Source organism: Aythya marila (genome assembly GCF_965140915.1).
Source record: "Aythya marila genome assembly, chromosome: 1".
Taxonomy (NCBI): Eukaryota; Metazoa; Chordata; class Aves; order Anseriformes; family Anatidae; genus Aythya; species Aythya marila.
In genome coordinates this window covers 187851966-187869050 of record NC_139042.1, presented here as the reverse complement: position 1 = coordinate 187869050, position 17085 = coordinate 187851966, and the positions used below count along the sequence as shown (strand labels likewise).

The 17085-nt window shown below is 37.5% G+C and overlaps 1 protein-coding gene across 1 annotated transcript; it reads left to right on the top strand.

Moving 5' to 3' along the window:
- The first annotated feature begins 4 nt into the window (after window positions 1–4).
- On the top strand, window positions 5–15780 carry CRELD2 (cysteine rich with EGF like domains 2). The gene is made up of 10 exons (XM_082759431.1): window positions 5–295; window positions 1432–1514; window positions 2415–2525; window positions 4563–4654; window positions 5675–5851; window positions 7051–7149; window positions 8467–8544; window positions 8802–8897; window positions 9766–9906; window positions 11325–15780. Exons 1-10 carry the CDS (start codon window positions 152–154, stop codon window positions 11381–11383), a joined length of 1080 nt encoding a protein of 359 aa, XP_082615557.1. The 5' UTR covers window positions 5–151; the 3' UTR covers window positions 11384–15780.
- Window positions 15781–17085: the final 1305 nt, after the last annotated feature.

Below are 17085 nucleotides of genomic sequence, written 5' to 3'. Positions count from 1 at the left end.
GACGCGGAAATCCGAATGGGGCTCGCGGGCCGCTGCCTCCCCGGTTGCTACGGTGGCCGGGGCGGGGCCAAGCCGCGCCGGGCGGGCCGGGCTGTGGTGCTTGGTGCTCGCTGAGGCGCTGAGGCGGCTGCGGGCTCCCCCCGGCCCCGCCATGGGGTCCGGCCCCGCGCCGCGCCCGGCCCTGCTGCTGCTGCTGCTGGCCCTGGCGGTGCTGCTGCCGCCGCTCCCTGCCGCCGGTGAGCGGCGCCGCCTGGCGTGCTCCACCTGCCGGGGCATCGTGGACAGGTTCAACCAGGTGCGCGGCGGGGGTGGGGGTGGTGCCGAGGTTGGGTTCCAGCGGCGGGGCGGTTTTGGTGTTTTAATGGGGAGAGAGGGGCTCGTTGTGCTGCGCGTGGGGTGTGGGGTAGGTGCTGGTGGAGGGCACCGTGCCCTAAAAGTTGAGCCCCTCGCTGCCAGAGGGACATCGAGGCCCTGGAGTGTGTCCAGAGAAGGGCTACGGAGCTGGTGAGGGGCCTGGGGCACAGGTCCTGTGAGGAGCGGCTGAGGGAGCTGGGGGTGTTTGGTCTGGAGCAGAGGAGGCTCAGGGCAGACCTTATTGCTCTCTGCAGCTACCTGAAAGGAAGCTGTGGGGAGCTGGGGGTCGGTCTCTTCTCACAGGGAACTGGTGACAGGACCAGAGGGAATGGCCTCAAGTTGCTCCAGGGGAGGTTCAGGTTGGCAACGAGGAGCCATTTCTTCTCAGAAAGAGCAGTCAGGCACTGGGACGGGTTGCCCAGGGAGCTGGTAGAGTCACCGTCCTTGGAGGTGTTTAAGAAAAGGTTAGACATGGTGCTTAGTTACATGGTTTAGAGGGCAATAGTGGTGGCTGGGTGATGGTTGGACCAGATGATCTTGGAGGCCTTTTCCAACTCTAATGATTCTACAGTTCTCTGCATGTTGTCACCTGCAACAGTCTTGCATTGTGGCAGAAGCAACAAGGGACCTCTGTAGCTTGTGACAGATACTTAATACTTTTTGTGCTTGTATTTGCTGTTGTATATTTGAACTTCTGGGTTTTTTTACAAGGCATATTTAGAGGAGTATTGACTGTAACTCAGGGAAGGTGTGCAGGTCACACCGAATTATTGTTGCCTTTTTACATATTAAAGTTACAACATGGCAAAGTTTGGGCTAAATACTACCAAAACGGAATGAAGCAGAGGGCCCATTTGACTTTTTAATAAAGTTCCTAAGAAGTTAAGACTCTCCCATAGCCATGTCTATGTGTTATAGCACAAGATGATTTTTTTTTTTTTATTGAACAATTTGATCGTCAGCTTCAGAATTTTACTGAAGTTTCTGCAATGACATAGAATTGTTTAATGCTGCTGTTCACTTTTGTTAGAAACAAACTATATTACTTAGATTCTTTTGGTGCTTTTCGCTTGCCAGGGATTAGCAGATACTGCGAAGAAGAACTTTGGTGGTGGAAATACTGCCTGGGAAGAGAAGACATTGTCGAAGTATGAGTCCAGGTAAACTGTCTCAGCGCTTCAGCTTCAGTAGCGTTTCATGTCTGCTGCATGTAACTTTGCAGAACTGGTGTTCATCTGGTACTTGAATATTGAATGTAGCAGCTAATGTTTCATATGTCCAAATCCTGAATTCATTTTGACTAAAATATAGCAGATTACATTGTATCTGCAGTTTAAAATGAAGATTGACATCCATTGTTAACACTTTGATTTGTATTGCTTCTGAAAACAACAAAAGTGAATACCATTGTTTGTCATGGTATTTTTTATTTACCCAGTGGGGTCCTAAAGTGACAGTTTTAAATAATGGTCCATAGTTAATTATTTGTCTTAAAAGGGATGTACATATCTTGGTGTACTGCAGTACTTGGTTTAGAATTAAAGCAGTAACTGCTCCGTATTCAGTATCTTAGCACTGAATAGGAAACTGTTCAGGCTAAGATTACTGTACTTCTTTGCATATATGTTTGATGACTGAGCAGTGTGATCTGGCATCTTTTTTCCAAATCTCAAATTCAGTTTTTATTCTTAATTGGAATACTGAAACGCAAGGGTGGGATTTCTGAACCTCAGTTACTGTCCAGCTACATGGGCTTTTATTATATATTAGCAATACCTAAATTTTACTGTTGAGCTTGTTAGAAAACTCTTACCAACATACAGTCTGCAAGCATAAGTGCAAGCAAGCTGAAGCTTTTCTTGTGGTTGTCCTAATCTTCTTAGTTACCAGAATAAAGAACTAATGAACTTTACTATATTTGTTTTGTCTTGGAACTAGTTCAGAACACACTCTAAACCGATAAAGTATCCTAGGCTGAAGTCTAGCTTCTGTAACATGTTTTGTGTGGTGCCAAGTAATATTTTAAAATTAAAATCATGACTTTTCTTCTCTGCTTGTAGTGAAATTCGTCTTGTAGAGATCATAGAGAATCTCTGTGACAGCAGTAACTTTGAATGTAACAACATGGTAGAGGAGCATGAGGAACATATAGAGAAATGGTGGTTCAAACTGTAAGTATCAATTTTTCTGTGTAGATCTCTGTGCTGATAAACATCAAAGAGGATGAAATATTAATGGTATATTTGGTGCCTGATCAATAGGAATATATTAGTTGTAGCAGAGATGGAAAGTGTATAATTATAAGTCCACTTTATTCTCCTGTCAATTGCAGAGTACAGGTAGCTGTGGAGGTTCCAAGAGTCATCACGAGGCAACTCGGAGCTGTACATTCCAAATTTAATTCAGTGCTGCTAATTGCAGCCACTTCTGAATGAAAGTAGTGTTCAGCTATACAACAGCAGAAAGTTAAGAGAACATCTATACACATTTTGGATGAAAAAGAAAGCTTGATAGGATATTTTGTTTACTCAAAGTGAGTAATACTCATTCTCTTATTCAGAGATAACAAAATCATTAAGTGGGTGTTCTTTTTATTACCTTGAGTTGATAAGGTAGTAGACAAAGATTTTTCCAGTCCCTGTATTGTTTCCATGGTATAGGAATGCTTTTGGTATTGGAATACGTGACTGTCAGGTAGTGATACTGAGTGGTTTGTGTTGGGGATCATACAATGTGGATGAAGGAGCTGGAAATTCATGTAGAGAGTAGCTCATCTACTGTTTCTGTGTCCCCTGCAGAGGTGGACAACCTCCAGTCAGGTGTAATTCAATAGGGTGAACTATCATGAACTACTTCATCACTGGATAAGGATTTTTGATAATCCATTTTTTTTAACGTTTGCTTTATTGCTTCATACTTCTACCTTGCTGTGCGGTACTGAGTATACATTTAACAGTCAAACTAAGGAAAGGGGAGTTATGCAAGCCAGATCAAACAAGACTGCTTCAGAGAATGCTCTAAAATTTGCAGGACTGAAAGAAACTGATCTTAAATAGAGAATTTGACCAAGTAGACTTCCTAAAATCTAAACAACAACAACAAAAAAATACATTGTTTTTTGGAAAGCTTCCTTATTTAAGAGATCTGTTGAGTGCAGTTGATCAATTTTGCCTTCTGTCCTTTAATCTAAAAATGTCATTCAGATTGCGTGGTAGTTTCCAAAGACTTTGGAAACTTTGCGTGGTAGTTTCTTTGGCTATGGATACCTTTTTTAACAAGGCAATGGATACTTATGGATACTTTTTTAACAAGGTCTCAGTAGGTTTACTTTTCAGGGTCTGGGCCTTGGAGTGAATACAATCAGCTCTAATAGTTTAGAAGGAGAAGGTGTACGTGCCACAGGAGTTGCTGAAGACATAACTTCTTTCAGACTTCATAATTTCTAAACTTTCCTTATGGCTTTCCTTTGTTAAGTTTCTGGAATTTAGTGTCTGTGTGATACTGAGGTCTTTTGTTTGTCATTTGAAACTGCAGCAGTCCTTGTGCTTGCTTGCAAAATAATACTTAGTGATTTTATTATTAATCAGGTGTATACTCTAGTGCTAGAGTATCACATAACTATAACTTCTTAATATAAAAAATCTTTCTGAAATATTACTTGATTCGTGCTTAAAAAAAAAAAAAGGAAGACAAATTTTAATGTGCACCTTACCATGAAGTCAGGTTGGCTATAAGTTGAGCAAATGTTAATATCTGTCCTGGGTTCTCTTCCATGTAGTTGAGGTAAGCACACAACTGTTATCTTTAAGAGGAATATATAAATATGACTGTTTAAACTATATACCAACTTTCCCTTAAAGTAAGGTGCTTAAAAAAAAAAAAAAAAGGAGGGGGGTCTGAAGTCATTTTGTTGGTCATATTTCACTTTTTCATAAATATAAAATTTAGGTAGAGTCTAGTAACAAATAGTAAATTAAAAAACAAAACAAAAAACCTTACATTAAAAAGTCTTCCAGTTACTAGGAGGACTCATAGTAGTTGGTTCCTGAAATAAGGTAGTTGTAATTTCAGAAGAGAAAACATAGGTTTCTAATCTCATGTCATATACAACAGATTTTTTGGACGACAGTGTGCAGGTTCATTTTTGTTAGTTGACTGTTAAAAAATGTAATTCTTTTAATTTGTAAATGAATGTCTTTCATACACAGAAAGAAGAAGTATCCTGATTTGTTTAAGTGGTTTTGCATAGAAACAATAGAAGTTTGTTGCCCAGCTGGAACTTATGGACCAGATTGCCTCGGTAATTTTTCTTTTAAAAAATATAGTCACAGATGTGTTCTTCTTCAACCATTTGTTTGTCTCAGCCTTTCATAACAAGGACATGAAGTATGATATTTTGCTTGAGAGAGTAGCTGCTGTGTAGTATGTACCTGCCTGCTGCATGGTACTTAGCTGCCTTGTGAGCTTCCTCCCTGAAGAAAGGTGTTTAAGGCATGAAGTAACGTATAAAGCTGCATGGTACTCGTGCTGAATCCATCTGATTAACATTTACATCTACTCTTGATCTCTGCTTCAAGTTTCTCTGTGGTGAAGTCAGTTGTTTAGGTGACTTTTCAGAAGGTATACAGGCAACAGTCCTTGGGCGGTTTCAAGACTAAATCAGCCAAAATGCTCTTGGGGATTAAAGGAAGAAATTCACAACTGAGAGTGAGTTAAAAAGAGAGTGGGAGAAATAGGTGAGGGACAGTTGTATAAAAGTAAGGTCTATGATGCAAAAGTGATTTTTTAAAAAAAAAAAAAAAAAAAAAAGGAGTTTTGGCCACTGAGGTTTGTATAATTTATAAATCTGTAAAACCTTGCACCTTGTTACAGGTCAGTTTTGTCCTCTTACACTGACAGTTATTGAAAATGAAGTGCTATTTCCTGACATTGATCCAACAATCCTAAGTTATTGCTTGCTAGTAGATTCTTTCTATAGCAGTGTGACCATTCTTAGATATCTGTAATAAAGACACGAACTTTAGCCAGCAAAAATAGATAAAACTAGAAGTTACAGTCATTAGCCATAATTTTTATAACTAAACTTCCCTGGAGATTGTTTTGAGTGTCCTTATACTTGGATATATTAGCATTTCGTGTTCCATGCCTTCTGGTTGCTCTCAAGAGAAAAAGATTTTGAAAATTGGATACTGTTATGGGTATATACTTTTACATCGTACTGCCTATGCAGAGGGAGGCACTTAGGGTGGTTGTGGCTGAGAATAGGAAGTTATTTCTTGTGACATCTAATTTTTTAAAAAGTGTTTTTCATCCTTTCAAGCTTGTCGTGGTGGATCAGAAAGACCCTGTCATGGAAATGGCCACTGTGATGGGGACGGAACCCGTGGTGGAGATGGCTCCTGTAGCTGCAACAAGGAGTATACAGGAGAATTTTGTTTGGACTGTACTAGTGGTTACTATAGTACCTTGAGAAATGACACACATTCTGTTTGTACAGGTAATAAAATCTTTGATATGTGCAAAGATCTTTGTCTTCTAATTTTAGTTTTTGTAAACAAAAGTAGAAACAATTCTAACAGACAAGTTAACAGAAAGTAGTCACAGGAAAACAATCTGATTGCTCACCTTTGTCCATAAAGTACATGCCAGTCATTTTGGTGAAATTCTAAGAATTTGGTAAGTCACCTTCCCAGACTGCCCTTGATTTTTTTCCTCCATTCCCTCCGCTTCCTTTCTTTAAATTAAGAAGCAGAATTCATCTATATTGTGAGGGAGATGAGAAGGAAGAGCAAGCTTTGTGCTTTTTTTTTTTTTTTTTTTTTTTATAAGGTCCTGTACAGTCACTTCAGTTCTAGATTTCCATATAGTGGACTATTTTAAAGCTAGTTTTACCTCATGTTTCAGATAAATTAACTGGAATAAGTTGGTGTGGGAACAGCAGAGCTGTACTGTAAACTACACAGGTTCTACTTAAAGGTGTATTACAGATTCCAGTTAAGTATATCTAATATCAATTAAGAAACAAAGTCCATCAGGCTCTAGGAATAAATTTCATCTTTTTTCAGTTGTCCAGATTTTTCATCTGTTTGTACATTTTGAATAAGATTCTGTAGCAACTAAATCCTGACTGTAGGATTTAAAGATTTTTTTTCCGATATTATCTTTTTTTTTTTTTTAACCTGGAAGTGTAGTAATTCTTCCATATGATTTGTTTTATATTGCAACATAACAAGCATTCAGTCAGTTAGATTCCTAGTATGTTCCCTTGTTTTCTGAAGACTGGTATCACTTCACACATTTGGTAGGAAGGAGTATTGAATCCTACGGTGCTTAAGCTGTTGTCCCAACCCTGAGAGGCTGAACAGTTTACCTTCTTGCTCTCTTCTTCTCAAATATTTCAGAAACTGGACCTGCCACTTTTAGGCAGTAGAATTTCCCAGCACTCAGTTTTAAGTGATACAGAAGTCTATTAATTGCCAGGTTTGGCTTCCTGTACTTTTGTTAGGACAGAACTGCATTTTTGTAAATGATGTCTCTGTATAGTCAAGATTTAATCCTGTGAATGCAAGGCTCAAAATACTAAAAGGTGATGGTTTCTAGTGAATCCTAAATAAGATTTTCTTTGAGAATTTGTGAGCATTAACTTGTCTTGGAATCTGTCAGCATAGCTCACAGTGTAGCTTTCTCTCGTTTCAGCCTGTCATGCTGCTTGTAAAACTTGTACTGGTTCAAGTAATAAGGACTGCCAAGACTGTAAAGAAGGCTGGATCAAAAATGAAGAAGCAGCTTGTGTGGGTGAGTAATATTTAGTACACTTCAAACAGGTTTTGCAGCAACATTGGATAATAAGATTAGATTACGTCAAGTTTTATAATATTTTATGTAAGTGTTTTATGAAAGAAATCTGCTGAGATTTCTGCAGTCTGCAGTTTCTCTTTTCCAGACTTGTTTCACATTGTAGGAAAGCAGTGTTTCTTCCACACTCATCTATTCTTATCTTCACATTTCAATTGGTTTATGAGGAGATACATATGGACACTTAAGGAAAAATGCTAATAATGAGTACACTCCCAATGCAGAACTGGACTAATCTGAGAGTAACATATTCTACTTAAATTCTGTAACAGGGATCAGTAGATGCAGTATCCCGTATCTAACTGGTCAAATCAAACCAGCAAAAGACCCTTAACATAGTGTCTGGAAACAATATCTTAAAAGTTATGCGAATGTGGCTTCTTGAGAAAAGTGTTAATGAGAATGAAGATTTGAATTACAGCTACTGCGACACCTGCTTAGACAACTGTAAAACATAGTAGGAGGGTTTTTAGATGGTCTAGTATTGTCTTCTGTACAGCTGTTTTTTCCAAATAGTCATTGCAACTGATCAAGTGCAAGTTACTTGAGGAGCTGGTAGGAGTGATAACAGCAACAACAATGACTGAAATAGCTTTTCTTTGTCCAAATATTTTAGTATGAATACTGTTGTGCCCTTTCCTTGAATTCACAGGACTAGAGTATTTTAACTTCCTAGGTAAAACTGTTATTCAACTTGGCTGGTCCTAACCATAACTTGGCTTTTTTCAGTATGCTTTTTGTAGAAAACTATGCAGTTTATGTGTGTGCATTTGAATGGATTTTTTCTTTGTACTATACTTTAGAAAGTTACATAGTTTGGTAATACAGGATAGAAAATCAACAATATCCCAGAAGAGTACTCTGTCTGTCTGTTTTGCATGTATTTATGCTTTTTATGCAAATAGCATAACACTGACTTGGAAATGACAAGAATGGCAGGTATTCTGGAAGCTTTATTTAACTCGATCTCTTCTGATATGTCTGTTATCATCATAGAACAGCTTCTGTGAATCACAGTTTTGGTTTGTTAATATAACCTTATGCTGAACAAAACAGTAAATAAGTTACCATGTTACATGTATTTGCAACATTGCATATCTGAGCATAAACTCATTGTTATGGTTACTCTCAAGGCAGTTTGTTTACAGCTTTTGTGGGCCAGTTCTTATAGATTCTCTAAGTGTAGCATTCAAATATTAATCTGTCTATTTAACCATGACTACTATTTTAGGTAACTTGTCACTTTTTATTTTTCAGATTTAGATGAGTGTGCTTCTTCTCCTTGCAAAGATGAGCAGTATTGTTTGAACACAGAAGGATCTTTCTCATGCAAAGGTTTCTTTTTAATCTGCTTGTATTCTGTATCATCTAGAATCCTAATCTAATGCTAGAGATAACACTAGAGAAGGCATTTAGTACAATGTGTTCTGATCCTGACTGGGCTGGGGAAGGATGAGGCTTTAGACATATGATAATATGAGGAAGGTGAGAAATTTCTGGCTATTTCTTGTGGGTGTAAGCTGGCTGACTTTAAGGGGTAGTATTTTAAACCTAAGGTATTCTTATTCTTATGTTTAAAATATTTTCTTTAGCGTGTCATGCTAGCTGTGTAGGTTGCACAGGGGAAGGTTCCGACAAATGTAAGACCTGCGCATCTGGATACATGAAGGAAGATGAAAAGTGTACAGGTTGGTGGATTTAACTATATATGGCAGAGTGCCAGTTAGCTCACTCAAGATAGCCACACTGAGCAGCTCTTAAAGTGCTTTCACTTTAGTCTGGTTCAGTTTTAAAGCCTATCAAAATAATCCCCGTTGTTGTGGCATTAGCAGTAAAGACTTCATAATATTTTACTTATTTTATTATGTTAATATGCATGACAAAGCTTAACGGTGAAACACTCCAACAAAAGAATCAGAGTATTTTATAGTTGATTTGTGAACCAAATATGCAAGCCTTGTCGGTTACCTATCATTTCATTAGAAGTGTGCATCTGTATTCATTTTGCAGCAAAAAGGAAGGTATGCAGTATGGAGTCTTTCTGTTGATCCATTAATCTCCAAATTCTAATGATACAAATTTGTAGTGAATTTTAACACATAAAACAACAGTAAAAGAGTGAAATCAGAGTTTCTCTGTGTAGGAGAGGTGAAGGTATACAATCTTAAATAGCTCTTAACTGTGATGATGTAGTATTTACAGGCTCTCTTCCCTTTTGTTTTACCTTAGTGGCATCAACAGAAAATGACCATGGGAAATCTTCAGTAGGTTAAGACAAATGACGTAGCTTAATTAATTTCTGCACATTGGACCTGCAAAACAAAAAAATAGCCTTCTATCTGAGCAAGTTTGATACACAATCTGAAAGATGAAGAACTGTAACAGTTTATTTTAACAGAAGTCAAATCTGTTGCAGCAGCATTCTGCTCTTCAGTGCTTTTACTAAGCAATTAATTCCTGCATTGGAAGTGGCTGAGGTAGAATCTCGTTTGACTGAGCATAAGTAAGTTATAGAACAAAATAATAGCAGTGGACTCTTTCTTTTCCTGTCTCTAGATATAGATGAATGTAACCTTCCTGAAAAGGTATGCATTAAAGAGAATGAAGACTGTGTTAATACTTCAGGTAGTTACAAGTGTGTATGTTCAGAAGGGTTTGAAGATAAGGATGGAACATGTGTTCAAACTGTAAAACCAGGTAAGTAGCTTTTTAATGATGTTTTAAAATTATATATATGTACACACACACATATATAAAATCTTCAACTGTATTTCTGCCTAAGGATCTAGTCACTTGTGAATTAATCTGTATAATTTCTCATCTTCCTAAAACTCTAGTCTTTCCAAAGTTTTTGTGGTTGGCCATGTATTCTGGCATGCATGTTTTCTTCTTCAAAGATGAGTATTTGTGTTTTAAATGTTCTCGTGTTGATTTTTTTTTTTTTTTTTTTTTTGCTTAAGGTTGTGTAAGATGTTTGGTTTCATTATGTAATTAAAGTGAACTAGCAGATTACTGCTGTCATAAAAAGGAGGTCATCTTCCTTCCCACTTTTTCTTTATTCTCATGATTTAGGGGTTTATCCAATTGCATTCAAGCTGCTTCAACTTGCTGAAATTTCAGAAGACTAAGCAGAATTCTTTCTTGTTGGCTGAGTGAGCCAAATTTTGTTTATTTTGTGATTACACAAGTGCCAGAACTGGTGAATGAGAAGATGATATATCTTTCAGTAGTAGAGAACTGTTTGGCTTGACTTAAACTGTACAATTCCAAAGTGAAAACAAGGTTATTTTTCAAAAAAAGAGTGTAGGAGGATATATGAGAGAGACTCATTATTATAACTTTACTTTCTTTCTACTTCTTAGTGTTTTTTTTTTTTTTTTTTTTTTTTTTTTTTTTTTCCTTTCCCTAAGCCCTGTGGTCTACTTTTTCATCTTGCATTACTAAGTTGTGATGGTCTATGTAGTATTGCTCATTAAGGTTATTCAATTCAGACCTTTACTTTCAATACGTGGTGTTATTAGTCTATTTAAAAAAAAAAAAAAGCACATGGTAACAGGTCTCCTGCATAACTGCACAGGAAAACTACATAACTGCAGTTTCAGTGTAGTCTGACACTTCATGAGAATAAAAGCAAAATTAACAATTTACAAATTGACCTAACTTTTTTCTTAGATTGCTCTGCTTTTTAAAGGCTCTTTTAACATCTGAAGCAAGCAGTTTGCAATATAGAAAGTAATTCTAAGTAATACTTGCTTTTTGTGTTCAAATAGTTTGAGTGTCTTCTGACAGGTGATATGGAAAAGAGAAAATTCATTGTGAATAGCTGAAAACAAAAACTTGGAATAGAAATAGCCATACTGCTTTTATCTCCAACTACCAGTATCAAACCAATTTATTTGAATTTTATTTTTTTTTTCTGATACAAATTTCATAAGCTTGGACCCTGACACTGAAGCAAGTAGCTCCGGTCTATGATTTTATTCTCTGTGTGGTCTTGCAAAATATGTTGATTTGGGTTTGTCTATTAAAAATTCCTAATGTATTGTTAATTATATCATATAATTTTTGACACATTCATTTTTGCATTCTAATAGTAATGATGCTTAATTTCACAGGAGGGGAAGTCGAGACTGAAACAACTGAGCCTTCACATACTGGACATGAGGACTTATGATGTGCATCCAGAACCAAAAGACATTCCTATCTCAAGTTTTAAATTATTGGACTAAGTCTCTGCTAGCTGACTTACTGTGGGAATGGTATTAAACATGCAGGTTGCCATTAAGATTTTTTTAAATGGTGATAAACTGCTCTTTAAGCTGCATTTCTTTATTCTTAAATACCACTTTTTTATAGTTCTTTAAGAACAACGGTCTAGATGGGTAAGTATAAAATTTGAATTAACATAACATTGTACCCAACAACTGTAAACAAATTGAAGATCTCTCATTCTAGTGCCTACTGGTAATTGTCATCCTTTTTAGGAAGGACTTAGTTGCACTTCATAATTCAAGAAAAAATCTAAACTGAAGCTTGGTGTTTCTTGACATGAGAAATATTTCTGTAACTGAAATACAGCTTTTAGAAATTGTCAAAGGGAATATCTTTGGGGGGGGAAGGAGAAACTGTTCCCTTAAACAAAACAGAATGCCTAACACTGCATTCAATAAAAGTTTATTTTGTTGGAATGTGCCTTAAAATTTTTAAGATGTTAATACCTTGCTGTGTTGTCACGTCTATTTTTCATTTGGACAGTGGGGAAAAAAAAATCCAGACACCTATAAGCACTGTATTTCAGTTCAGCACTGAGCACTTCTTAAGTTGTGCTGCAGTTGTGGGGAGGGAAATATCACTTTTTTCTAAAGGAAGATTTATGTTAAACTTATTTCCAGAGGCTGGCAGACAAATCTTTCTTCCAGATATTTCCCATCACTGTATAAACTAGTTTACACACTTAATACAAGTAAGTTAATAGCCGCACTCAGTCACTCAAAGCTGTTATGAGTGGCCTCTGGAATTGATGAATACTTACTTTTCACTAGAATCTACTGCTGCATGTAATAGTTCCTTGTCTTTTTCAAAGCAAGCATACTACAATCAATTTTGTTGTTTCTTGTGCTGTTTTGGAGGTAAAGCAAATAAGCTTAGCATAGACACCGCTTCCTACATTTGTTCCTAAGCTTAAAGGCAAGTGTAAGAGTTAAAATGGGTATATTCTGCAGGACCGTCACTGTAAATAAGGCAAGGACCATCCTGCTGCAGTGTTTAAAGCTCTTACGGAAGTAAGTGAAGTCTGACATACATTAAGGTGATGGATACAGGGAGCATAACAAAGTAGTAGAGAATATAGGTGAAAAGAACATAGTTTAGGCTTGACTATGAAGAAGCTATAGTCTGGAAGCCATCAACAGTACCCTGTGGTAAGTGGAAATAGAAAGGACCGACTTGTTGAGCAAGGAAGTCCAAACACTTTCTGTATACTTCTGAAGACTTCTGTATTCAAAATGTCTTCATCACAGTTCAGTTTGTGAGCAGTGCATGTAGGATTTATATGTGCAATAGATACTTGCACAAACAAGAGGATTCTGTTGGATTCTTACGTTAAAACCTGTGTAAGCTGATTTTGTGAGATGTAGTTTAAATACCCAATGGTATTAAAATGTGACAGTTTTCTATAAGACAAGTTATTTTCCTTCAGCTAGATGTTTCTTAGTTTGACAGTGAGAAATAAATCTTTTAGTTTAGTGCTTTACCTACTCTAAATGTCAGAGGTAGACCTGTATACTGCATATCTTTAGAGTTATTGTGTAGATGTTTTATTTAATAAGTGCTAAAATAGAGAGAGTAAAAAGTAGACAGTTCTGGGAACACAAGAAATACAACTTGGAGACTTCAAGTTGTTTTTTTTTTTTTTAGTGTTGGCATAGCCAATCATGGTAATAATATCAAACATTAAAGATCATAAAGGAGTATAGCTTGTCTCTGCTGCTCAGTCATTGTCACTTAACTCCCAGGTGTTCTAGATGATGGTATAAATGCTCCTTCTTAACAGTGAAATGAAATGTCAATTCTATCTAGGAACTACTGTAAAGTGCTACTCAATAGAATTCTCTCTCCATTATAAACTTTCATTTATGTTTCGTGCTCCCTCACGAAGAGGAATTTGTTCTGATTTCCCTTCAAGCTGACTTGGCATTTTAGGGGGATATCTGACAAGGTGCTTTACTACAGCACACCTCAATGTGGAAGCATTGCTTTCCTTTTTTTTTTTTCTATTTTTTAGGACAAAAAAATCTGAGCTGAATTGATCCTAGTTAAGCTCGCCTATGGGATGAAAAATCTTCAAGATTTTTTTTTTCTCTGGTGATAGAGAAGAGAAACTCTTCCTATGATGAACCACAAAATGCATCAAACTTTAAATAATGAAAATATAATGATATAATGTATGATATATTCAAATTGTTGTTAGGGTTCTGGAGCATGCTTTCAGCTCTCCATTACCACATTAAAACTCTCACTTTTGCCCTAGGAAGCATAAGAACACTGTACCTGCATATTACAAGTTGCTATTATCTTTCTGCATAATCCTGTCACTCCCTCTACCCCTACTCCAGATGATTAGCTCCTGTTGCTTTCTTAAATTATTGTGGATAATCTTGAACTGTTTAGGATCTGTAAAAGTGAATTTAAGTATTTAGAGCTTTCTGTAAGAGAACTTTACTGAGGTATGTATTTGATACATATTTAACAATAAGTATGCTACTGCCTCAAGCCCTCTGACTGCTAACGTTATAAAGTTGGTCCTCTTTTGTTCTGTATCCTCATTTTACTACTTCAGGCTGTGACTGTAACTGTGCTCTGTTTTAAAGGTCAAGAACTAAAAATTGTTCTGACTGAATTCATTCCTTTTTGGCTCTCTGACCTGCCTAGAATGGGAATAGAATCACAGAATCATTGAGGTTGGAAGAGACCTTCAAGATCATCTGGTCCAACCATCACCTTACTACCAGTATCACCCACTAAACCATGTCCCTAAGCATCAGGTCCAACCTCTCCTTGAACACCCCCAGGGACAGTGACCCCACCACCTCCCTAGGAAACCCATTCTAATGCCTGACTACTCTTCCTAAGAAGAAATGTCTCCTAAAAATAGGACAATCCTCATCAAACTGAGCATTGAATTGGGTGGGAAGGCATTGGCAATTAAGGTCAAGTGCTTTGTGTTAACCAAGCCATTCTAGGGTATGAATGTTATATGTTTTTGTCACCGAAGGGTTAAAATGTAAGAGCAACAGCTTACTTTCTTCCTTTTGCAGGAAGATCTGTTTATATAGTACAAGGCTTTGTTCTTACAGTTGGTTGGAATTACAGGTCTCAAACGAACTTCATATCAAACTATATGAACACGTTGAAGTGATCTGAGATATCCAACAGACAAGATGTCCCTTAGGTGTTGGTTAGGTACCTTTATCAAAAATACTGCAGGCTAAAGTTATTGGTGAACCTTGAACTTCAGATTCTCGGCTATTATCTTAAAAAGTTGATGCTGTGGACTATCAAACTAAAAATTATATCCCTTTTGTTAGTTTGTCTTGCTAGTTCTCTGGGGTTTCTTGGCCAAAGAGTAAGCCCTTTTTTGCAGTGGGAGATAAACCACTCAGTATCATCTTGTCAGTACAGGAAAAGACCTCTGTCAGGTTATAGTTGAACATCACAGAAGGTCCAGCTTGTACTCAAATAGGGGTGTTTTCTAGGAACAAAAACAAAAACCCTACAAACCAGTCTACTTCAATTAAAACTCTAAACAAGGCCAAGAAAGTCATCGTACCTGTGCACCATATATACCATGGTACTTTTGCAGTACCTAAACTTAGGCATCTAAGCATGTACAGTAATGTTTTCATCTGAGTATTAGAACATAATCTCACTACTAAATTTTTTCTTTGATGTGTGTTCCCACCATAACTATTGTAGCCACTGAGTTCTCTGCAAAATGTATCATCCATTCATAAATACAATAAAAGAAGCCTCTTTTGCTGAATAATCTGATAATTTAGTTAGTTCATTTAGTAAGGCAGAGATCTGACACGATTCAAATCACTATCTTATTTCTCTTATCTTATTTCTCTCTTATGCCAAAGCCCATAGGTTATAGATGAGATCAGGATACAGGTTGCTGTAAAATACGTAGGATAAATGGAGAAATAGTACTGGGTTTGTACAATATATTGTTGACAAGGATTGATTATATAACATATAATGACCTAGGAAGAGGTTCTCTTCAGGCAGTTGTCCTTCCAACCTTTCAACTGACATCTGCAAGTTGAAAAAGCACCAAAATTTGTGAAAACCTCCAACTCACACTGGTTATTAAGTGCTCAGCATATACATATAAGACAATTAGCCCTGAGAAACACGGTGCACCCTTCCCTTGAAGTTACATTCAGACCATTCTTTTAATGCAAGCTTTAAAGATGTGTACACCTAATCTTGTGCCGTGTTAACAAGTGACTAGTTGAAAAGAAGGTGTCAAAGGAAAGATATAAAAACCCCAAGCAGTCCTGGATCAGGTGTAGCAATAACATGAATGACAGTGCTCTGTAATGGTCCCAGCTGGCTTGTTAACACCCTTGCTGTTTCTTTCCTCCTTCCATCGGTCTGTCATGGGTTGTTTTCTGAGATTACACTGTATGTGTTCTGAAGTAAAGCTTCTAGAGTTATTCAGAGCAGTTGCCTGTCTCTATTTTTTTTTCCTTCTTTGGATCAAAATGAAATTCTACCCATCTCTTTCAGCTACTTCACACCACGACTAGCTTTCCGGCTTCAGCTCTGTTAATCCAAGTATGATCAGTGGATAGATCTCAAATGTGTCTGCAAAGATACTCTTTTTTCTATGATTTCTATAAGATTTTAGTAAGTGCTACAGTCTTTCCTAGTGTAAACCAGCATACTAGATTTTCTTTCTTACTTGAAAGTAGCTGTGAAATTGTATTAGTTGTATTAGACTTTTTTTTCCCTAGTCTATCTGTTTTGTCTTGATTTGTCTTCTGCACTTACCCTTGCTGCAGCCAGAATTCATTCTGCCACTCAACAAAATTGAACTTTGCCACTGCCAAGAATAGAAGCCAAAAGGATTTCTGAGATGAGAAAATCACGGACTGGTTGAGGGTAGAATGTGCCTTTAGATGCTATCTAGTCCAACAGCCCTGCTCAAAACAGGGTCAGCTAAAGCAGGCTTATCAGGGCTTTGTTTATGTGGGTGTTGAATAAGACCAAAGATGGAGACTTTACAACATGTCTAGGCAATCTATGCCAATTTTTTAACTGCCCTCACAGTGAAAATATTTTTCTTATAAATACAAGAAAGTCCATTTCATCCTGTTTGTACACGTTGTTTTTTGTTCTGTCACTGGGTACCATTGAGAAGGACCTGGCTCTACCTTCTTTACCCTGTTTTTTGTGCACACTGCTAAAATCTACCCTAAGCCTTCTCCAGGCTGAACAATTGTATCTCTTAGTTTCTTGTGTAATAGGTACTCCAATCCCCTACTCATCTTTGTGGACCACAGCTAGACTTGCATGTCTCTTCTCCTGGGGAGTACAGCCCTCCTGATGTGCCTCACCGGTGCTGAGTAGGTAGGAAGGATCACCTCCCTCAGTCAGCTGGCAACACCTCTAATGCAGCCCAAGAGGCTTTTGGTTCCGTGCCTCAAGGGAACATTGCTGTCTCCTGGTCAGCTTAATGTCTGCCAGGACCCCCAGATTCTTGGCAAAACTGCTCTCTTGTCTCACAGCCTGTCCTGGGTTATTTGTCTCCAGGATTTGGTGTTTCCTTTTGTTGAACTGCAGGAGGTTTCTGTTGGCCCATTTCTTCAG

Bases quoted from the DNA above. Each gene is read 5' to 3' on its own strand.
- CRELD2 (XM_082759431.1), top strand. From the start codon at position 152: ATGGGGTCCGGCCCCGCGCCGCGCCCGGCCCTGCTGCTGCTGCTGCTG. The intron at 296-1,431 runs GTGCGCGGCGGG...TTCGCTTGCCAG, and splicing joins TCGTGGACAGGTTCAACCAG to GGATTAGCAGATACTGCGAA. The intron at 5,852-7,050 runs GTAATAAAATCT...CTCTCGTTTCAG, and splicing joins CACACATTCTGTTTGTACAG to CCTGTCATGCTGCTTGTAAA.